The sequence below is a fragment of the Mycteria americana genome, chromosome 3 (genome assembly GCF_035582795.1).
Source record: "Mycteria americana isolate JAX WOST 10 ecotype Jacksonville Zoo and Gardens chromosome 3, USCA_MyAme_1.0, whole genome shotgun sequence".
Classification (NCBI taxonomy): Eukaryota; Metazoa; Chordata; class Aves; order Ciconiiformes; family Ciconiidae; genus Mycteria; species Mycteria americana.
The window spans coordinates 93,654,404-93,678,794 of record NC_134367.1 but is presented as its reverse complement, the minus strand read 5'-3'; the positions used below and the strand labels follow the sequence as shown (position 1 = coordinate 93,678,794).

General features: G+C 45.9%; 1 protein-coding gene across 2 annotated transcripts in view; it reads right to left on the bottom strand.

Moving 5' to 3' along the window:
* TJAP1 (tight junction associated protein 1) overlaps positions 1-24,169 on the bottom strand; it is a 40,508-nt gene extending 16,339 nt beyond the window's left edge. For both annotated transcript variants that reach the window (XM_075496138.1, XM_075496137.1), the window contains exons 1-3: positions 24,031-24,169; positions 22,902-22,976; positions 896-990 (exon numbers count right to left, since the gene is read on the bottom strand). Coding sequence is in view for 1 of the 2 variants with exons in the window: in XM_075496137.1 (XP_075352252.1) it covers positions 896-976 (81 nt within the window). In the remaining variant the exon portion in view is untranslated. The remainder of the gene's footprint in view (positions 1-895; positions 991-22,901; positions 22,977-24,030) is intronic.
* Between the last annotated feature and the right edge of the window lie 222 nt (positions 24,170-24,391).

Below are 24,391 nucleotides of genomic sequence, written 5' to 3'. Positions count from 1 at the left end.
CCTTTCTCTCTGTTCAAAGCCCAGGGTATCCATCACTACAAGAAGAGAAATGGGTTGATCTGGGAGCCAGCTGTAAGAGCGTAGCTCTGTGGCCATCACTCTGCCACTGGCACAAGAGAGACTGCAGCGGAGCCTTCCCTTCCCTGATACCCTTTTGCTGCTGTCCTACTTTTTCCCTATCAATGGCACCAAGCCCTGGGAGGCGGGACAGGAGCGCAGGGTGTGGAGCAGTTGTACGAACATAGGGAGAGCCCAACTGAAGGTGAATGAAACAGGCAGGCAACCAAGACCACGCAAACTCAAGCTTTGCCAAAACAAACTGAAGAGGTGCCCTAGTGCTGGCCCTGCCCCAACAAGCTGTCTGGCCCCTTTCCTTACTACAATGCTACAGTCGGGTCTCGACTAGCACAGGAAAAAACAGCTCCACAACTGCTCTGCGGGGCAAACTGTAAAGTACGGGGGGAGAAAGAGAGAGAGAGGGAGGATGTGCACCTCAAGGAAGGACCAGGTGAGCATAGTTTGAATCTGCTTTTCCACCAACTCCCAGTGGGAGCTGGTTCAGCATCAAGACAAAACCACCAGCCACATGGGCTGGCAGACAAGCAGAGGCTTCCAGGAACAGCTGCACCCATGGGTCCACACATTTCCATTGCAGAGGCGCTCAGAACAAACATGTCAAAGGCCTCCCTGTCTCTCAGCACACAGTTCCTCGGCCTCAAACAGGACTGTCCTGCTTCCTACCCCAGAGCCAGCAACTATGCTACCTGCCATCTCATCCCCACCTACCTGGAAAAGATACCGGGATTTGAAACCTACTCTCATGATCTGTGAATTTCCAGAGACACTTAAATACTCACAGTGCCTGCAGGCAACTTTCCCTGAAACAAGGACTTACAAATCCAAAGTGACGACGTGTCCAAACATTTCTGGCCGCTTGTCTCTGAATCAGCTTTCCCCTGTCAGCATCCAGCAGCATCTGGCCAACAGCTCCTGAAACATGAGAAAGGAAACTTGGTGTCAGTCACCTATCAGCACAACACATGGAAACAGCCAGGCATGCGCAGAGCAACCCACAGCCAGGTGCCAGGGCAGGAGTCAGCAGCAAACTGCTGCACCATCAGGTTACTATGAAATGCCAGGACCCTCCAGTGAAATAAGCTCCTTGTCTTCACTGTGTCCCAGAAAAGGAAGGTCTTTTAACCATCTCTCCACTGAGCAGGATGCCTGTGCAGACCAGTAACTGACCTCTGAAAGGCAGCTGTTTTTTCTAGGTGGCTCCAGGGGTCATTGCTTCCCCAACTGCATTCCTGTCCAACACCAGGAATCCAGCCTGTTATTCTGCTCCAACCACCCTGCTACACCAACCTAATTTTGTTCTGCAGACTTCCCTGCACTGAACAGCACAGTTAAGCCCTCCTTGCCTACAATACCTGAGCATCCTTTGCTACCACAGAGAGAGAATTCCAAGATGGCTCAATTCACCACACCTCTGTTCAGAGAGGAGCAGATACTCTCTGCAGAATAGAGGGACCTTGTGCTCCAAAGCAGAAACAGATATAGGTAATACCCAGAAATAGAAGAAGGCACTAGTTCTGCTCACCACGCTATTCACAAGCCTCTCTCTTAAAGAGCTTGCTTTCAAGTCCACATTCTAACTACCCTGGAGAAGCTCAGCTTTAGCCTGGAGCTACAGCAGGAAGTAGTTCTTCAGCTATTCTAATTAGCACTGTAATACAAGAGGAAACTTAACCTCCTGGTTCCTTTTATCTGTCCTTTCCATCTCTCATCAGTAAAGTTCCTTAACATTTACAGTCCTCTTCCTAGCAGGCTATCATCTGCAGTAGCTCCAATTCTACTGTCTTCAGGCTACTATCCACTGTAGTTCCAGTCTCATGTCTAAGCTCACTGACAGTTACTGCTTCACTGGAATGACTCATTGAAGGCTACAAGGCTTGGGCTCACACTGACCAGCATCAGCAAGTCACATCTTCCAGGCAGACATGAACAGACAAAAGGTTGGAAGACTGCAGTGGAAACCTAACGATTTGCTTTGTTAATGCAAAAAGCTGAGGATTCCTCCACCCTCTCACAAAAACAAAACACACACAACCTCTTTCCTCTTCACAGTGAGGGAGCGCAGTGACACAATGACTGAGTGCAGCTGCACAGGCAGTATACAAGCTTGACTCTAGCCGTTTTTACCAGAGAGCATCCCTCAGTGTAAAATCCACTTGCAGAGTAGCTATGTTCTCTGTGTGATCTGAGAAAGGCAAAACCTTTACCACACACCAGGAACAGATGTGATCTAGCACAGAATTGCTTAAGACTATACTGTACATGGCCCACTTGACATGCATGCGAAACCACAACACTACCTGTTAGCATCACTTTGTCTCCAGTAACAAGAAAGAGGTCCATAGCATACAAAAAAAGTCCAAAAAGGAACCCTTTGGACAAAAAGGGAAAGCACCGACGGAAAAAAAACACCACAACATTTGTAGGCACTTATTGTCTTCCTGATACTTGGCAAGTCCCTTGAGGACTGAGGTAGCTAATACTTAGCTTTGGTTCTAGAATGCACACAGTTTCTGCCTGTTTGCTATTGCAGCAGCTGAACATTCCCTGCAAAGAGGCAGAGGACTTGCAGGGTTTTCCTCATCACCACCTTCTCTTGTGCTGCCTTTTCTGACCTTATAAAACAGCCTGCTTACCAGTGTTCAGGGTCAGCAGTCTCCCTTCCTCAAGAGAAATATGGTGATTAAGTTGCAGAGAATGTTTCTTATTCAGGCACTGTGTCATCTTTCCAGCCTTTTCCTCTTAAAAGCAGCATTTCTTTAACCTTGCTTTTATTCAGAAAGATAAACTTGTATGACAGAGGAAATACATTCCGTAACACAGTCAGATTTGTTTCTAATGCAACACTACAGAAACATTCATTGGCTATCACAGAGTCAGTGTACTCCAAAAAACTCCAAATGCAATACGCACATGTAAGAAAAACGCTGCTGCTGTCCTGTGCCACATATCTGACCACCACAGCTAACCCAGAATTTTCACTCTGTGGGCCAACCTGTGCTCCGAATGCATATCCAATACAGGACATTGGCACATCCTGCTTTAGGAGACAACAATGTCTCTTCACTAGCATCATGAGAAGCAAAAGCAAGAGAGACTTGTCCAGTTGCCTTCCTGTGCTTATGGATAGAGGCAACCTTAGCCTTCACGTGTCTCAGGCCAGACTACGTGAGAAGCTGCTGCAGTAAGCCTGATCAAGACAAGTAATCAGCGAGATGGATGATGCAGTAACTGCATCAAGAGGTCTTGTCCAGGACAGACAAACAAGCTGTGTGAAGTTAAAAGCAGCACCTGTAGACTGCTGGTGTCGAGTACGATGGAAAGGACTGCAAGGTTATTAAAGGACACTTTAACATTTAGTGAGAGAGATCTTTTCATTCAGAGAAGGCATCTCAGTTAAAAGTATGTTCAGATCCATTCTGCTGCTGGCTACTTTGAAGCTTATTTTAAAATAAAAGGATGACAGCTCCTAGTGCAGAAACTTGCATCTCAGTTCTGCTTGTACGTTAATGCTCACGATTCAGATCTGAGTAATAGCATTATAGTGACTCTTGGATTAAAATCGAGTTTCAGGAGGATTATTGCTCATTCCTGCTTTTCCATACCAATTAACCTTGACTGTTAGGCAGAAACCTCTGTTCCCTGCATGGGAACAATTCCAAGAGCTATCAAGAAAAAGGGGTCAGGCTAGCTGTTGAACAACAGTCCATGTAACAAGCCCTACTTAACACCTAACATATTTCCAAAGAAAATGAAATCCCTAGACTCTACAGTCTTACATAGTTCTTGTTGAATGTAAATACCACCGGACATATCATGTGTCTGTCATACGCATTGCACCCTGCAGAAGTCTCTTAAAAGTAATCAGAATCGCACTTTTCTTACAGTCCCTCTCCCTCTTTCTACAATACAAAAATCCCAGTCCCCCTAATTCAGTTGCACTCCATATCCTTAAGTATGCATTTTATTATCTACTCTCTTTGCTGTGTTAAGACCAGCTTAGCTTCCCTAACCCTTTCATAAAAGCCAGGACAGATCAGCATTGCCCAAGAAACAGTAACATCGCTAACATGTAACTGGAATAGAACGCAACAGCTGATTAACATCTGAACAGGAACAGGACGGGAAGCAAAGGACCCGAATCCAATCCCCAGAAGGAATGTTAATGGAGAATAAAAATACCCAGGGGAGATTTTGACCAGGAAATGAATGCTAGCTTTCTAATGCATATAAAAGCATAGAACCACCTTTAATGGCTACATCTGAAATTGCACAAGCTCGGCAAAAGGTCATTTGCCAAGCCACCTTTAGCACTGACAGCTACAATGGGGACTAATGACAGCTTCTCATCCAGAAACACTGACACAGCAGAAGCCTGTTTAGTTTGTTCAGTGATCCTGTTAGCTTGATCTCTTTAGTTTGTTCAGTGATCCTTTCAACTCTCACAAGGTGGTTTAGGCTACAAACTTACAGAGTCTCTTCGCCTTTGTACCTTGGGTTTCGTGTCCTTCCCCACTCTGTCTTCTTACCTGTGTTCTTCTAAGACTTTCCATGGGAAGACTTTTGGAGCATGTTTCTCAGATATTTAAAGAGATGTATACCAGGCCATTAGAAAACAACTCATGGAGATTTGGAGAACTCTCAAAAGTTCCTGAAAATAACTGAGTCCTGCTAGAAAAAAGCAAATCTTGATACTCTAACAACAGGTATCTGGCAAAACCTGGTAGATCACATGAGAGAAATTTGGGAGCCATGGCCTTAAACTTTCTCAAACACAAGACTAGGGAATGGCTACAGCAAGCAAACATTTGAAAAGAAGTGAAGGAGGGAGTGGGTGAACATTTCTGTAGAAAATCAACATGTAGGAATTCCCTTCCCAGACCTCTGTCAGCTCCTGTGCTGTGTAGGAGGGGAAGAAAAGGGGGGAAAAAATCATACATTACCTTCCTAGAGCATAAAATCAAAAGGCATTTAATTAGGACAAGGTAGGAACAGCTTAAATTCTTCAACCACTGAGAAGCGGACTCTGAGTCCCTGTAAGTATTCCCTAAGTCTCATACAACCCCCAGCAATTAATATCAGCAGGCCTCTTCTTTCAGCCTTTGGTTTCAGAAGTTCTGGGAAAACTACAGTCTCCAGCTCCTCAGTGCCAGGGACTGAATGTCACTGAGCCGTCCCTCTAGCAGAGAATACAGCAATGCTAGAGAATGCTCCATTACTGCAACCTATATACTTGCCTCAATACGCTCTCCAAAACATCCCCTCTGTCTAGGAGTCGCAGTGACGCACAGATGGCTAACACACTATGCAGTATCTACACAGCCAGACAATGGAGCAGAGCACGTTATTTGCATTATTTACAGAGGACAGATGGACAAGTTGTTGCAGTGACCCAGCCTACAGAGCATCTGCAATGTTGAGGAGGCATTAAGTCCAGCCCTGATGCTTGCAGGTGCTGGCAAAAGCAAATTTCAAGAAATAAAACGGCTGTTTACAGCAGCCAGCTTTATTCTGAAATGCTATCACTACAACCACGCTTGCGGAGTAATTCACATGCCAGTTTTGTTCCCACAGAACCTTCACCCACAAGCAGAAAACACAAGATGTATTGACTAGATTTATCCTTTTCAACAAGAAAGAGAACTGACATCTGCAGTACTTACATAGTAACCTCTTCCTTGGCCATGAGTTTTGTATGTATGTAAGTCACTATACATACTGAGGCACATACTGGGGGGAGACAGTGACCAGGAAACAGCACAAAATTGGGTGAAATTTCTTTCAAGCTCTGCCTAGCTGTAGAAAAGTTCAGCTCAAACCTGCTCAGCCATCTGAATCTTTTGAAACATTAAACATTTGCGAAAGTTTTGAGATGTTGCTTTGCTGCATACACAGCATGCTAACCAGGTCTGCAGGCACTTTTATTGACAGGCTGAGGAGGAACCTTAAAATAACATTTCAGGGGTCTCACATCTGTTCTAGACAAGAAAAAGCCTAATTTATAAGGGGGAGCAATCTACTTAATCGAACACTATGGCTAAAAGAATGACCAAGTTGTGCAAAGGCTTGCAGTGATCAGTTTGCCCATCCTCCACCAACATGCACCACAACAGGCTCTTTCATTCCACGATCACATGGCTGCAGCCAAACATGACATACTGTTCAGCAAGTAATAAAAAGGATCAGCTTTTTCCCCAAGGTCTTGTCTACATATACACTGTACTAAATTAAATTGACTTAGAAAATAATGTAAAGCAGTATAACCCTCCTGGGTAAATGTTCTTAATTCAGTTTAAGAGCACTTTACATTGAATCAACTTAAGTTAAATAGATAGATACAAGACACAAACTAAATTAAGGATGCCTGTACAAGAATGCTGCACTAATATAATCACAGCTGTTTCTAATCTGATTAAGTTAAATCAGTACAACTTCCCTGCAATGGCAAAATCCTTACTAATATTGAAGTTAACCCTTTTTTGCCCTTTACTTCCAAAGAAGGTTTTGCTGGGTTTTGTGGTTTGGTTTTTTTTTTCTTCCAAAAAACCCAGAGTAACATCTCTCTCTCAGAATCAATATAAGCTAACCACACTACACAAGGTATATTAAGGTATTAAAGGTATTGACGTTTATATGACTTGAAAGTTTTACTACTCCTATGCCAACTAAACATCATAATAATGCTCAGATCAGCATGGCATAACATTTTCTCTACTCTCCCCAAGCAAGAGGGGAAGGGTGATCACAAATACTTGCATTGTGCCCTGCTTTCCATACACCCACACAGCTTTTACTTCCTGATGTCCAACATACCCGGAGTAGTTCAGACACCGGGAAGGCAATGTTCCCCACTCACTCATTCCTAAGGGTATGGCTCACCAACAGCTTATCTGAGCAAACTGGAGTGTGGAGTTAGAGCACGTTATCTAACTGCCCCCAGGCATGGTCTTACTACTGCCCCTCTTCCACCAAAATATGAAGTTCTCTTGCACATACACAAAACAAGTCTCAGGTTACAGACCTAACGTGCCACAAATCCACACTCTAAAATCACCTCTACTCTCCTCAGTTCCCACAGCATTTCCCCTTGAAACATATTTGTCAAAATTAAATTCCAGCAATTCCAAAATTACTGGGGTTTTTTCCATTCCTTATTCAAAGCTATCTGAACTGTTCCTCCTGAATATCAAGACTTAATTTATCTTCATTCTTTTGGTACTCTCACTTTCATCTCTACCTGCTTCTTCATTCGGGCCTCTTCAAGCTCACTTCTTCACATCCACTCCAGCAACACAACCATCACCCTCTCCTCACTGCCACCTTATACTGCCATCTCTGAGCTACCATATACAGAATTAACTTCCTCTTCAGTGCACGTTTTCCATGTTCAGCATGGAAAGACAATAGCGAGAATCCTCTCAGTGCCCCTTGCAGAGAACTAAATCCCTCATTATCCTTCAGAAACTAAATTGTGCCACAACTCTGAACGTAGTGAGCTGTCACTTCTGCTGAGTACCAGCAGCAGCCATGAAATCAACCAGAGTTGTAAGTCCATTTAATTTATTATTTTTTTGAAAGAGCTATTTTGAAGCCCTGATCACATGGCAACATGGACTGTAGGTACACACAAGAGTTCAGTTGCTAAGGGAACCACACTTCCACATTTTCTATTTTACAAGATTTAAATTTCAACTCTCAAAGGGCTGCAGGCACATTTTCGCAATAAACTGTTTGGTCTTGAGTCTCAGATTCACATTGGTAGCTTCTAGCAATTATAAGGTATGTGGCCCCACACCAACTCTAGGATTCATGCTCACCATAAATACATGCAATGAGGAAGGCAGGAACAATTTCCATTCCATAAGTAAATAAATTGAGGCACTAGGATAAAAAACAGCTTTGTACACTGTTTTGCATGAAATTCCATGTTAAACAGCCTCAGCTGTCATAAGAATGGAACTGCAGGAAAATTCAGTAAGATGCAGCCTTATTTCTTGCACCTAAAACAAGAGTGATCTGGGATAGAAAAGAGAAGGAAAGTGTGCATGAGCTAAACACCTACCTGACAGCAATTGAGTTGAATACCCTGCAATGCCTGCAATTCTTTGTAAGTACAAATAAAGCAGCAACCCTGATCCAGTAGCAGGAGAACAATATTTGTACTATACTCAATTCTCTCTGCTGCTGGGGTTTAATCCCAGCAAGAATCGTTTTGGTTTAATTAGCTTTTCCCTAGCAGATGGTCAGATGTGAGAGGCAGAGAATGGTACAGCCTTAACTGTTGGGTGATTGTGCAGCTGCATCTGTAGCTGAACAGTTAAGCATGTCCAGGAGTCCAGCTGTAGTTTGCACGATACAGTCCATCTCTGCCATTAGGCAAATGTCAGCTTCCTCTTTCTCCAGATTATATATCAGTAAGAGGCACTACCCAAAGGCAGGCAAACAACTAACATGCAGTCTCACCACCATCCCCTTTCTCAGACAAAACGCTCAAACCTTAATCAACTGAAAGTCCCTCTTTCTTTGGTGACAGAAGCACATTCAGAAGCATTGCCATGGAAACTTGAGCCATCCTCTGTGCTATTCATCAGAGAAGATCTTCCAGTACAGAAATATTTTATGATCTGTACGGCACTGAATACAGACAGCAGTCAGTATAATGAAGTAAAATTACAGACTCCAGCATTGTGTGAGGACAGCAGTGGGTCATTCTTCAACCAAGCCGCCTGATCCTCATTTCACCTACAACGAGTAATAGCTCATTATAAGCTGGCAGGGAAAAGCAGCGTAGCACTAAGAGAAACAGAAGTGGTGTTAGAGGAATAAACCTATACAGCCAAAGTGAGAAAAGAGAAAGCGGTCCACAGCCTTTTCCCAAAGCTGGTCACATCCTGCCACTTTTCCCTTCCCAGAGGTTATGAGTGATGTTGCTACTGACTCCTTTGCAAAGCAGGAATCCTACCAGGGACAGACACCTCCCACTTAACCCAAGTCACAGCCATTGCCTACTCTGGAGACTGCATCAAGTATTCCCCATCAACTTCCACTCAGCCTCTGCACCCAGGCACAATGTGGAGTGTTAGAGCACCCACACCTACACGCTGGCAGTAGTCGTCTCAACGGGCCACAAAGGCAGAACAAGGAATGGAGACAGCTTTCAAAAACCTGCTTTGGGCCTAGCAGATTCAGAGCCTGAGCCAAGGGCAGGAACAAGCACAAAACTTGTCTCAACTCTGTAAACAATAGAGCAGCATGGCTCCTGAAGCAGAATGTAACCCTGGAGCATCTTCTCTCTTTTTTGTGGTGTGGCCCTGTAGTTAATCTGCCTCAGTTTGCCTCATTTGTTTTTTTTTTGGTTGTTTTTTTTTTTTAAGCTTTTTTTTTTTTCATGATTCTCTTAGAATAAAATCTCTTAGCAGTTCAGTGGTGCTGAAGATTGAGAGTTCAGTCACAGAAATACAACATGGTTTAATCCAGCTTAGGAAAAACAAACAGATACACCCACCCGTCCTTCATTGGTGACCTGTATAAAGCACGCAACTGGCTATGGCTCTTCTCTCCCCATTCACCTGGGCTCCAGTCAGTCCTTTTAAAAGCAGGATCCTAACCACAGCAGAGGGGACCCACACCTCCACCCCCTGCCGTACAGGCTGTACATGAGGAGGCTGCCTGTCACCAGCAGTCACAGACTGCACTGCTTCTCCTTCTGTGTATGCTGTATTGTACCTCCTAGGTTCACATTCCTCCCTTGGCGGGGGATAACCACAGATGCCCCACCTGAGACCAAGCAGGGTTGCTTCAGCTCTTCTCTCAGACACAACCCCTCCTCGGGGCAGACCAGAGCTCTCATCAACCATCTCCTTCCACATTTGTCATCATTGCTAGCACCAGCCTTGTTCTTTAGCTGGAGCTAATAATGAGCACAAATTGTCTCAAGGGGCAATTGCAGCAAAGGCCCAGCACTTTAGTTTTACCACAAGGTCAGCTTGTCCAGACTAGCACTACATCCCCTGCCTAGCATTGCTCTTGTAAAACTGAAATGCCTGGTCTTTACTGCCGTTATCCTTTGGGATAGCATAAGCCTGCTAATTATTCTGAGGTTAAGGAAAAACATCTCCTTTTTAGCTTTTCACCTCCACAGGGCTCCTCCCTGTAGACCCCCCTGTAACTAAGGTCTATGCAGCTCTTCAGAGAGCAAGCTAGGAATGAGCGATAGTCGAGCTGCATGTGAAGTCACCTGTCCTCAAAGGGGCTCTAACTGAGAGCAGAGGATGATCAGCCCCAGATATCCCAAAGAAAGCAAGCCATCATATTCCAGGTACCTTTTTTTTTTTCTGGTCAAGTGTCAGACTAAACCACTCAAAGAGCTAGCAGCTCACTGCTCGTCTAAGGGCAAAGAACATGGATGAATGCCAGTGTAAAGCCAGGCAGATGTTGCAAAGATAAGGTGTTTGTCCAGTGTTAACAGCAAGCTGTTCGCTCATGCCTTCAGCCTCCTGCAGCTGCACAAGCTCAGCTCTACAGAGTCTGTGACTCTGGACTAAGGAATGTCTCAACTGGAGAAACACTACATCTGCTGCCGCCTCAAGGTGCCCTAGGATCAGATCAATTCCCAATTTTACTCTCCAGCCATAGGCCTGCTTTCTGCTCCCTGTCCCACCAGGGGGAGATCTAGCTACTTAGTGAGGGTTACTGCTCTAGCCCGAGGAGCACATCTCCCCAGCAGAGGTGTTTGGGACTGGACACAGAAGCACAGAGATCTGGATTCCTACACAGTCCTGAAGGCCAGCAGGGAAGCCAAAACAAGGAACTAGTCACTTTCTCTCCCCAACATATTAAAACTGACTCACAGGAAAGAAAAAGGCTGCGAATCAGCCCTCTTCCGCCTTAGCCAATGTCGCATCCGTTTCGTTCCAGCTGCCTTACGCCCTTCCTGGCAATCAGAAAGTGACAGCAGAAGCGGTATTTAATCCTAAACAAGACCTCCATTTTGGCAGTCATAGCCTATATTGCACGACAATTGCATTGAAACACCCAATGATTATACACACTTAAATGTTCTATCAAAAACATTCCACTTTTAGACTTACTTATATTTTGCTACACCTCATGTTGCCACAGGGTATGTTGTTCAGTTTAGCACCGCAGAACAGAGGAAGGAAAATGAAGATTCAGGCAACACGCCTTCTCGTCAACACCCAAGCCCTAAAAGTCAGGTATGGAGTCAGTGGCAACTAGCTTGAAATAAAATGCACAGTTTATATGAAACCAAGGGAGAAGAGAGCCCAATGCAAATAATTTCCAACCCTTTCACAATGGTAAGAGTCTTTTGCAACAAGTAACATACCCCTAATCACCTATCATTGAGATCCCACTTTGAAAAAGTGATACATCCTTCTCAAGAGAGAGTGGCATGGACCAGTCTGGTAACAGTAGCTCTGCAGCAACTGATCCTGAGACTGTTGCAACAGCTAAAAAGCAAAAACTATACTATAAAGCCAGAGCACTTCTAAGAGCCAATTCTTGCCTGCCTCCTACTGTCTAAGGACAGCAGTAGGGGGGGTCTTCTGCATAAGACTAACTTTAATATGGAAATGACTGGCAGGTTATAGAATTTCAGGCTACTAGAAATTGCCAGAAGGGAAACTGCAAGTCCCAAAGATCAAAGCAAACTCGGTAATGAAGTGAACAGCCCAGGACTTACCCAGGACACAGAAGATGCTCTGCTGTTCTTTCCACAAGCCTTGCCCATGGGCTGCCCCTACTGACACTGCCAAAAGGGACCATGTTTCCCTGTGCCAGGCAAATGAAAGACATAAAGAGGGCAAGAATGGCTTGCATGATAGGGGCATAGAAAACTAGTGACCATTTCTCACAGACATAATGTCAAGGATCCCAAAATAATGCATCTGCATCCTGATCTGCCATCCTTCACCAAGCTTCCCATCCTCATCTCTTGAGGTACAGCCAGAAGAAGGAAGCTTTTCCAGAAGAAGCTGGAGCAGTTCAGCTGCAGCACAAACATGCAAGAATATCTACCCACTGACTGGGGGAAGCACTCCTGCCTAGGTTAAATCCCGGAGCCATTCCATCTCCAGGCAGACATCTCATGCACAGTTTGTACTGAGCAGAGCTTGATGGCACAAGCCACTCAATCATCTACTGATTGCCAAGAGCACACAGGCTGCAGGGGGACGAGCCAACCTTAATTGGCCTTATCGGTGTAAATTAAACCCTACAACACACCCAAGCAAACAGCCAGTTCCTTTGGAAGAGCAGGCATGAGTTATTTCGCTGCAGCTATAAAGGAAACATTGCTGCTAGGACATGCCCCTGAAGTGACTGTGCCGCTCAGCTCTCCCGCTGCATTCCTGGGGTTGTTTAGCATGGACTCAGCTCCAGCCTTTCCACAAGCAAGAAGTCTGAACCCTGAATGCCATCTGCGAACACAGCCAGACTCCACCTCCTGCATGCCTGCAGGCCACCAGGTGTGGCCAGGAATGGCACAAGCTACACACTAAACACACCTTTGATGTGGAGCTGAAAGCATGTAGCCAGGGGGCATGAACAGCACGCCGCCCGCCGCCGTGCTGACTCCCAGTGCAGGAATGTGGCTGCAACCACAGGCCAAGGAAGGCAAACACATTGCATTCCTCACCAGGCAGGGAAGGAAAACAAGCACTAAGCCCGCACACCCACCACGCTGACACCCGCCACGCTCCCCACGCATGCCAGCCCTGCCACTGCCAGGGCCCCAATGACAGCTTCAGCCTCAAACTCATCTGTGGGAGAGTCCTCAAGTTCTCCAGGTAACTTCTTGAGCCATGGGGCAAGAGAAACAGAGCAAGGCAGGAGAGTTATCAACTGGGCATGCAAGCCACAGGGAAGAGAAGAGCTGCCGCCAGGGCTGGGAAGTAACCATGTTCCAGGGCAGGAACAGAGAGCTCTGTGCAATAGCCTGGGAAGGGAATTTCCCTGATTTTTCCTATAAGACAAGGGGCAAACATAACACTGAGCCTTGTTGAGCTAAGGGGGCAGAGCTGAATAAGAAGCTAACTTCAGGCATCAAGGGTGCTTGGAAGGATCCAGGCCTTTTTCCACCCCCAGGAAACCACTCTACCTTAAGTCAAGCAGCTTCTCTGAGATGGAGGTACTTCCTCATGACCGGAAAATCCTTTTGTAAACACTGTCCCCCACTGTCCACAGAAACAGGTCTGATCTTCATTGTATATTATTCTCCCCCTACACTGACACCTGGTCACTTATATGATCAAGAGAAGAGAGACTCGATGTACAAAAACCCAAGACATTAAGTAACCTCTTGTCTCGGGACCTCACTATTTTACAGTCACAAGCAGACCCTATGCTCTAGTCAGAAAAAACACTACTCCTCCTTCACGCAGCGCTGCTGCAAATCCCAAAGCTTTCCAAAGAATTCACAGTTCCCAAACACAAAGTCACTCTAAAGGCAAAAAGATGAGGATGCATGAGGAGGTGAAGTTGTCAGCAGCATTCTCAAGTCCACAAAAGGAAGGCTGTATTCTGACACCCATGCTCTGAATCGGCACTTACTTTGTGTAATACAATTAAACATCAACGCACTCCTAAAAACCCATTGCTCAGTGCTAAGGGCCAACTGTGAGACTTAATAGCCAGTGTTCTCTCAGTGCCAAGCAGGAAAGCCAACGCTCTCATGAGCACTGTAGCAAGAATATATCCCACTCGAATCTACACCAATATCCCAAAGACTGCCAAAAAGAGCTTCTATCTGCTGTGCTTCACAGAGCAGGTTCTGAACTTCAGCAAAGCACAGGGATGCCAGAAAGGAGCAGGATTTCATAAGGCAAAAATGACAGAAACTATTTAACACAAGCAGATATGGCAGAATATATATTCCCTTCTAATTTCCAATAAGCAAAGAGCACGCACATGGAGGGAGCCCGGTGCTGTCACTGCACAAAACAGTGTCAGCAAATTCAAAGAACACCAATGAAAGGTTGAAACACTAATCTCCAGGAACCTGGACGGGGAGAGGTCAATGTAGCCACAAGCTCCAGAAACATGTCGATGCATTTAGTAAGCTGCCGGAGCAGGGACGGTTTATAAGGCTGTGGCCCAGCTGCTCCACACCCCACACGTGCATTTCAAGGCCCTCACCGAGGGGAATGGTCTGGTATTAGGTAACAAGAACAGACCAGGTGAAGTCCAGTAGACTTTCCCATGTCCATTAAAATTCAAGGCCTCAAGCTACCTATTTCCTTCCAAGCCAGTAAGGTAGGCTGCTGCAGTAGCTCCAGTACTTGGAAGAAAGAGGCACGAAAGGCCAGATTTACCAATAGATTTATATCCAAAGATATAAATAGAAGCCTGGCAGGATTTACAGAAGCACCCAAACAGATTAGGTGTCTAAATCATCACATGCAGGAGAAAGGGCTTCTCCACTTCTAACCACTCCATACCTCTCCAACCCCAGCCACCACAAGAAAACCCGTTTCAGAGAGGACGGAAGCCCCTGTTGCTCTACAGGTTGCCAAGGGCCATCCCTGTGCAATCCACTTCGATGGTGACGGCACCCAAACTCCCACAAGTCTCAACAGCACAACCTGCAATGGCTGCAGCTCTCGCAGAATGTAGGTCTGCCTGTTTCCCGGAATAGGAGCTGCCTCTTCAGCCTCTCCTCTCCCTTCCCCCACTACATCTTTATTTTTCATATACTTAATATACTGTTTCAAGGTACAACCCTCATCCTGCCACCGGTGGGCGGGTGAGTGGGGGAAAGGGGCTCTTTATAATTGTAGTGTTGCAATCTGCCAGCCCGGCCAGGCGGCCTGTTCCCGCCTGCACTGTATTAAATACCTTATAACTGATTACACCCCCATGGGGCATGATTAGCAGTCTTCAGAGAACAAAGTCTACTTTCATAAGAATAAGAACAGACACGTACTGCTAACCTACTACACAGCTGGGCAGGTGAGGAAACAGGGAAAAAAGGAGGGGGGGGGGGGGGGAAGAGTTAACTGTACTGCTAACTCTATTCTTTCCTTCCCTCCCCTACCCCAGCACCCCTGAGTTGAGATTTCCACTGCCCTGAATTGTTCCCTTCAGACCTACCCAAGAAAATTTGGGTAACGTAAGCTCATAAACAAACTGCCACCTGTGGAAGTCAGGCAAAGTCCTAACCTGGAGAGTTAAGGCCTTGAGGCAAGCGGATTGAGCTTTGCTCTGGGTGACAGCAATTCCTTCACACCAGTTCCCAGGAAAAGGGAAGGGTGAATTCCAACAGCAGCATCAAAAACAAGAAGGAGGGAAAGCTTGAAATACAACCACATACCCACGCCCCTCTCTAACCTCTGTATATATCTGCAAAGTCTCTGTAAGTAAGAGCACAGCATCTAATTCAATCTGGAGGTTAAAAGCTCTCCAGAATCAGGTGATTTTTTTTTCTTGTGGGGAGAGAGGAGGCAGCAAACAGGAGGAAAGCCCTCTCCATCTGAGATAGATAATAGGGATCCCCAAACATACACAGTCCATATGCATTGCCGCAACAAAGAATCAGCCTGATGGAAACTTAGCCAATCTGACATGAAATGACCTACAACTCATTAGCAGGTGCCTTCCAAATCTCAAATGCCCACATGAACAGCCACAAACATTATTTGGTGCTATCTGGCCTCCATCTCAGCAAAGCACAAAGAATCAAAACAGACTGTACAGCCTTTCACCAAAAGGAATAAGAAAAATGGAAGCAACTCCTAGGCTCAAACAAACCTAGGATGAGCCCTTCCAGCTACTCCCCCCAAACCTACGACAGAGGAGAGCAGAATGGGAAGCTCCAGGAAAATGGTCTTATTTCAGAGGGACGCCTGTGCAGCAGCTTCAACAAAATAGTAAGAACCCTTCTGTGTTGTTTTGGAAACAAGTCACTTGCTTTACGCAGAGCCCACTGGCTTTGCCCATGGCCCCATGGATGCTCATGGTACAGTCTGGAAGCACTTGTGTTCAGCTGATGCATCTAGAAGGGGGTGCCTTGCTGACACATTCCACCCAGATTCTAACCCAACCCACCCAAGAGGATTTGTTGATGGAGACACCAACCCAGCTAAAAATTATCTACTTGTATCTGCTTTACTCAGCAGCTGGTCCTTCTGCCAGCACACAGGAGGTATCTGAACTGTACTGTCTATAGTCTCATTTTTACAGCAAAATCTGCATATTCTCTTTATTACAGAAAGACTGAAGGCACCAACTGACTTTAGGCCTTGATGTACTCAGCACTGATGTGAAAGCATCAATACATTTAGAGTTATCAAACAGATCGTGCTTCCAGGGTTTGGACAAATGGGAGGTTTCACCGTAAACACAAGTTAGTCATTAGAAGCTCCAGGAGGTAATTTAAATTATCGCAGCCAGCACAAAAATAGTTTTACTTTGGGAGTTGAAGTTGCAAAGCTGTAATAAATCCAGTAAAACTTTTCATAAAAGCTGAAAATTAGTTGTGAAGCCCCAGATGGCCTTGTATATAATTTGATTCTGCTACCATGGGCTAGCAAAAGGGAAACCACTCTTCACACTGTAAAAAAAAAGACCCAAAAACTCTATCATCCTTCAGCTCCTAGGAGACAGAAGTAGCCTGCTTGGATTTTGTGTGTGTGTATATATACACATGTAAAATATACAGAAATAATAAATATATAAATAAAATTTAAAAAGCACACAGCTAACAATGAATTGTTCAATCCCCCACCATGCCGGGCGGCTATCAATCAGGCATCTGAGCTCAAATTGGAGCACTGCAATCCAATGCTCTCCCCTGGCTACTGTACCCTCACAGATACCTTGCACCCACCCCCCCATTCTCAGAGCAAATTGCCTTCCACTGCAGAGAAGCACTCCCGCTATTCCGATACCGGTATTCACCACCAGGGCAAGAGACCCTAATTTAGCCCCGCACGGGCCTTCTGCAAACTGCTAATCCCCAATACACAGCTGTTTTTCAAATGTACGGGCATGAGCAAACCATAAACGATTTATGGCGCGTGGCAGGAAGACTCCTGGCTCCCTGCGTAGGCGGGGTTTTGGGACAAGATCATGCTTGGACTAATGTTTATATTGCAAGTTGTCAGTTGGGTAGTAAATCATCTCTGGAGCTGCATAGTAATACAGCTCTCCCCATCCAGCTGGAGCCTTGACGACACTGAATCCTGTTACAGCCATTTCAGATACACCTGGGGACCTATTTACAAAGGCATCATCTAATCAAGGAAAAATGGATACACTTATAAGTAGACCCTACAGAAATTCCGCAGCCCAGCAAGGGTGATTTGCTTTCAGGAATCAATCCAACCTGGTACAAGAAGCTTCCCAAAAATGACACTCCGTACTAGCCCTAGAAGAAATTAGACTGAGTGCCTACACAGACATCTACTAACAGACTGTATCGCTAGCAAAATGCAGTCACCTGAGAAAATCCTTCTGAGCAAAGTTTTTGTTTCCTAGTATTTACATAACCACAGTGCAAGCAATGCTTAGAAATTCCATTCTAAAAGTTCAGGAAATATATTTTGCATACTTTAGTGCACGAGATGCTTTCTGCTCAGAAAAATGAAACCACTTAAAGGTAGGATGTGAACTTGAAGTCCATTCTCAAGAAAGGTTACTTAACTCTAATTTTAAACAAATATCCTGCCATTTTCCATTATTTTCTTTTCCCCCATTTGAAAGGGCTGTGCACACAATACACTGGTTACAGATCTCTCACAGGTAAAAGGGAAGGAGGAAGAGTACTCAATAAGGAAAAACTGATAAATAAAAACACAGAAGAAAAAACAGAACAGTAGAATGAACTGCAATCACTTTTCAGTTATGTGAGACAGACCAGATTTCAAGTCATCCCCCTAGAATATTTTTAACCTTCCCGTTGGGCAGCAGCAGAGTCCTCACTAACGAACAGCAAAGCTACAGGATGAAATCTGATTTAGGAGAAAATGAAGCAAGGCATGTTTGGGAACTGTATAGAGCTTGTGCAGCAAGACGTACCCAGGTCTAAATGCAGTTACCCTGAGTAGCATATGCTAAAATAATGGTCAAAAACCTTACTGCCACAATGATTATCTAATTATTATCTTGGGAAAATAACATATTCTTTTGAAACAAATGCTATAAAGTAAAACTCGCCTAAGGCTCTTTATGAGCCTAAGTATAATTCCCCAATAGTTAGAGAAACTACCTCATCTGTCCCTTTTGATTTCAGAACCATTCATGCATGAGTGTTACATTAATGCAGCTGGACAACTGAGACTTTAAACACAAGAGTAAGAAAATCCAGTTATGATTCCTACAACATTGCCAAAGCCAGCTTTAATGCAGAGCCAAAATACAAATATAGAACTCAACCAAAGACACAGTAGTCACTGTGGGACTCTTGGTTCTGAATTTGCTGACCTCTAGAAATCAGAAATTTAAACCAGTTCTCTCTTGCCACTAGCAGCAGGTCAGATCCTCTGTGCCTAAAAACTGGCCTAACCCTTGCAGGAAACTTTACTTTCCAACCCTGACCCATTTCACTTTCTCAGCATCACAAAACTTATGTGAAAGTTAGCAACCCTCTACTCACAGCCATTACGCCTGCCACAAAAGGGTTACGTTGTGCCCTAAAGCATATGTTGTTCCCGGAACAGCCCATAGGGAGGGTATCCATACAGGGATCTCAAGGTTTGCACAACCTGTTCCTAGCTCTGAAAATCCCCCCCCCCACCACTCTTTCCTTCAGGAGTTCCCCTTGCGTTTAGGCAGACATTACAAATAAACACCTTTTTATACGTATCTCCATACTACTGCCACTTACCTTTATTAGCCTATCCATCAAACCGATTGTATGCCTACTTGACCAAGCAGCACTGATGATTCTCTTGATCCTCAACACAGATTGGACATGAGCACAGGACACAGACTGTGTATTCCTGGACACTAGCACGTTGAGGCTCATGCTACAACATACCAGATCTCACTTGAACAGCCTTAAAGCCCTTCCTTTCAGCCGCCTTCCAGACTAAAGTCCACTACAAGACTGCAACGTGGAGAGGCCAAACTCCACACATTATTTTGCCTCTTACAAGCAAAGGCAAGAAACACAAAGCGCTTTGCCTGACCACTCGGCATGAAGAGACAATACTTACATGTCTTCACATTCATGAATAAGACAGTCTTCATCTATGGACTGCACTATCTTTCCAAGGACCCTGCTCTCCTCCAGCTTAAAATCCTCAACTACCAGGCCTAATCAGAGCAACTGGAGTGCTTTGTGGGTTTGTGTTTTTTGGTTGGTGGTTTTTTTTTTTCTAATGCAGTTATCACAAAAAGACAGGTTAGTGGGCAACCTAACATAGCAAATAAGTGTGATTCAATACCTTGCCTCTGACACAAGCCAATACAACGTGGTTTAGAAGACGGAGCAAGAAGCCCCAGTGGACAATTATGGAACAAACTGCCCTTTCTTCAAACCTTTACCTGTTAGAGATTGGGTTATGTCTGAAAAATACACCTTCTAAAACAAGTTCTTTAGCTACAGCAAGTCTGAACATTTCCACTCATAAGTGCTTGATCTTTTCTGAATCCCGCTCAGCTCTTAGCCTCAGTGCTATTATGTGGTAGTGAATTTCCACAGATTAGACATCATGTGAAAATACTTTAAAATCATTATTCACTTTGATGCCTATCAGTTTCACTGAATTGCGTTCACCTCAGCTGAAGAATACATTCCAGCTTCTTCACCTCTGCACAGCAGTCTTCCTCAGGCTTGGCACCCAGCATTGTTGAAAAGCAGAGGAAAACTGAGCCCACCCAAGTGATGCTTATACTGCATTCCAACCATTGCAACGCTATTCTCGCACTCCTACACGGCCTTCCACACCATTTCCTTCCTAAGCACAGCTCCCAGGAGGACACTCCAGAGAGGGTGGCTCATGTCATTCCAAATATGAGACAGCCTGCAAGCTGCTGCTATGGATGGAGCATATTAGCAATAAGACCATACATGAACATCCTGACCATGAAGAGAACAATTTCCAAGACTGGAACAAACAAGGGGGCAAAAAAGAGAAGATTAATTTAAGTCAAAAAGATTCAGCCAGGTAATGTGTTACAAGCTGCAGAAACAAGCAAACTGCTCCTGGGAAGGGAAGAAAGGTGGGGGGTCTCAAAGTGCCCACTTGCTTTAAACAAGGCAGGGCATGACTTGCACTCTATAGCAATTTTACCATGCTACAGAATACACAGAACAGTGGATCACACAGGGGTCTGCTTCGTTTTGAAGTCACAGCTTGGAATATCCTTTTCATCTCTCCTCCACCAAGCTTTACTAAAGCATTCAACACCACAGTATCCAAGCATCTTACAGACACTTAAGGATTCTTCCTCAAATCCCCAATAAGATGGGCATTAATCATATTTTGCAACCAAAGAACGAAGAGCAAGAAACAGTAATGATCTGAACACATTCACACAATAAATCTGTGGCAGAAATTAGGTATCCTGCATTGCAGTTCAGAATTCTGACCGCAGGGTCATCCTTCCCCTCCAACCAGCTGTAAAGGTACTTCAATTTTAAGAAGTAACATTCTTCCTACTACAGTTACAGACCCAGCCAATCTAAATCTAAGGAAAAGCCCCCAGGTAGGGGAACTGGCAGGGAAACAGGATGGACAATTTCATGCCCTAAGGCATTAGCCCTGTTTGCATAGATTATGCACATAGTTCCTTTGCAGTCCTGTGTAAAATGAATTTCAGAGAGGGTCGTATTTACCCAGTTACTAGTGACTTGAAATACACACAGCTAGCACAAATGCCACAAGCATTCACTCTCTGCATAGCTCAAGGTGTCATACAAAAAAGGGATATCTTCCCAACCAAAGCCTTCAAGTAAGGAGATGAACATACCCAGCTTCAGAACCTTAAGTTTACTCGCAAAACATCAACCAAGTTGAACAGCCAAGAAAATCTACTCTGTTATGACAATTCCAGTTCTTGACAACCCCAGTCAAAAGAGCAGAGATGAGTCAAAAAGGTGTCAAACCAGACCCTCATTTCTTAGAGGAGGAATCTTACCCTCAATCTGTATCACATGCAGACTCATTTGAGACCCCTACATGTTATATTTCTCCCAGCAACATGAAAGGCAGAGGGTTATTAGACACTATGATATTATTCTTGTCACACTGTGCTGTAAAAGCTAGGCCCTTGCTAATAAGGACACAACACAGTTAATTCGTTATGATCTAACCTCCAGAATTATTTCTCGGGACTAGGCTGTGGATGTGGTGACACATGGAAATCTCACAGAGTCCAGCTTTCAGTGGATCCTCCATAAAACATAGCAGACATTTTAACAGGTTAGGGAGCTCACCTTCAGAAAAATCATCAGCCTCCAGAACTCACAAGCATCAAGTCTACTTCAAACAACTAGCAAAAAATACAGTCACATTTTACTGAAACTTGTTTATTTTGCTATTGCTCAAACAGCTTAGCTTTCTTCACCTTTTTAAAAGCACTTTATATGCCACACCAGCTGCCACAAATCTCTTCTCCAAGCTAGCTCTGGTACCGTTCATACCAGCACGTTCACCCATCACTCGTTGTCCCATCTGACTTTATTTATCCTGCTCTGGGACGAAAAGGGGGCAGACCTGCAAAGGACTCTATCTCTTTCAAAGCTACAGTCTATTTCCCCTGCATACTATGCCACATGATTGTACTTAGAGTGGATGGTAGAGATAAGAATTCAGGCTTTGAAAGCTGCAAAGCAAGTGACTTAGCAGCAGCCAACAAACTACTTGAAACAGACTGGAAAAGAATGCAAGGTCATCTTTGGTTCAGAAAACTGGTTTGAGGAGGCAACAGGTCTTGGCACGTAACTCATCCCCTCCTGACCCAATGCCTTGTTAATATTAAAGATGAAGACAGCCATGGGCTGCACTTTGGAACTCTGCTGGCCCTGCTGAAATGCATTCCCATGATTTCAAGAGCACTGGGTACCTGGGAAGGAATGAAAAGCCAAAAGCTTGTGATACCACAGCTAAGACCTGCTAGCTTAAATGCTGATTTAACATCCAGAAGCTGAAACACACTATATGCAAAGCACTGTTGGGATATGCTTTCTGCAGTGATTCTGTGTGAAGAAGTAAAGAAAAGAGACAGGAGTTGTACTAAAAGTGATTTGACAAGTAACTGAAAGGTATGAACAACTCAAAGGAACAGCTGCTGGGTACCAAATAGGTGCCCCTCTAAACTGGATCTCAACAGTGAGGTCAGGAGAGGACAGAAAGGCCAGCAGTACACCTGCACCACCCATCAGGGGATACTTAAAATATGGGTGGAAAAAACAATGTGGTGGAAGAAATAACCTAGCAGAACAGAGGATCACCAGAATTACCTAACTTTGGCATTGCTATTATTGTAAGAGCAGGATCATCGGAAAGGATTTCATTGGGATTCTGACTGGGTAGACCTCTTGTGATTACACAGAGAACACAGCTACTTCAGCACTGACAGAAATAACTTTAGACTGCTTCTCTGGATGGCACATAAAGAGCTTACATCTTTTCTTGAGCTCTTCTTCCCAGGGGCTCTTACTGAATTCTTCAGGGCCACTCCCATTTCACTGACACCCCTAGCCTCTCAATTCAGGCAACACAGGCCTACTATGATGCAGAGAACACCACAGAGAGGGACAGTTTTTCAGGTATGTGGTTCATATATTCTCAAAAAATTCAAGTAATGGGACCAAAAGAACACAGTCTGACTCAGCATCAGCTCATTCCTGGCTTTCTTACCTGCTGTCTGATGCTTCAACAAGGATTCATTGCTTCCTCTTACGTAAGCCCTTTATCCCAGTTCCTTCTCTGAATCTGTAAAACAGAGATGCATACCTCTGAAAAGCTTTCTCTGGCACAGAACTATCTATATTTGATGGATGATTCTTTTCAGCGGACAACCTCCACCTGGCATCTCTCAGATCTAGGTCATTCTCAGCCTTGCCAGACTTGCATATCGTTTGCGCACCCTGATGCCTACCAATGCAATCTTCTGCCCATCTAAAAATCCATTTATTAGCACTCAATCTTTTACTCTGTTCCATGTGTGCTCAAACCCAGAGCCAGATGCAGGTCAGTATTTATTGTTCACCTGTTTTTCTTTAAAGTCTTCCCATGTTCCCAGGGGCTGCTCACTTAATTCTACAACAGGAAGCATCCCTTGCACTAGAGAGGCTGGTCCAGGCTGGTAGAGAAATTCCCATTCCCCCCTGCTAGGTTTGGCATCAGGGGAGTGCTGCTCCCTCCCTTCCAACTCTGCCTCTGTCAGTTATACTCTGGTTCAACACACACATGCTGGCCCAGACTTGCTCCACTTCGCAGCTCCTACTCCAGCAGCGCTCCCTGCACAGATGCTGCTTTCTCATCCTCCACACCACCTACCTCTCCCATCACCCAGACAAGGCTACACCCTGCGTGGACCCGGTTCGGCCTGCCGCTTCGTGCCTGCTCTGCTCCCCGTCACAGGTCTCCTCCCGGGAGGGAGAGCTCCCTAATGCCCTGATGGCCGAGGCGGTGGCACTACCACCCTCCCCCAGGGGAACGCTCCCTTCCCCGGGGCCGAGGTTGTGGCCCTACCACCCTCCCGCACCCGGCCCCCACCTGCCGCCCGCCCCGCCCGGCTGACTCCCCCTGCCCACGGTGCGACCCGCCCGGACCCGCTGTCCTCGGGGGACTCGACACCTCCTCCCGGCCCCGGGCCACACGCGGGGACAGGGAGAGCCCCCCGCTCGCAGGGCGCCGGCCCGAAGCCCGCCCGAGAAGTCCGGCGAGGCCCGGGGACGCGGGGGGCCCCGCCCGGGCCCGGGCTCGGTCCCCAGCCGGTCGCGTTCCCCGCTCCCCGCCCCCGGGGCCCCAGCCCGGCTCTGACCCGGTCGGGCTCGGCTCCGCCCGGGGTCCCAGTGACTTTGCGGCCGGTTCTGCCCCGGTTCGGCCCCGCCTTGGGCCCGCCCCAAACTTTGCCCCCGCTCGGCCCGGCCCCACGCTCTCGCTTCAGGCCGCCATTTTGCCGCGGGGCACGCCGGGTAATCCGGCGGAATCCCCACGCAGCAGCGCAGCTGCGTCATCGGGCGGCACGGGAGGGGGCGGGGCCAGGCGCGGCGGCGGGCGGGCGGCGCGTCTCCCCCGTCACCGCGGCAACGCGAGGAGAGGGGAGGGGCGGGGCGGGCGGCGGGGGAGAGAGGGGACGGGACGAAACCAACGGGGCCGCGCGGGGTGGGGGGCAGGACGAG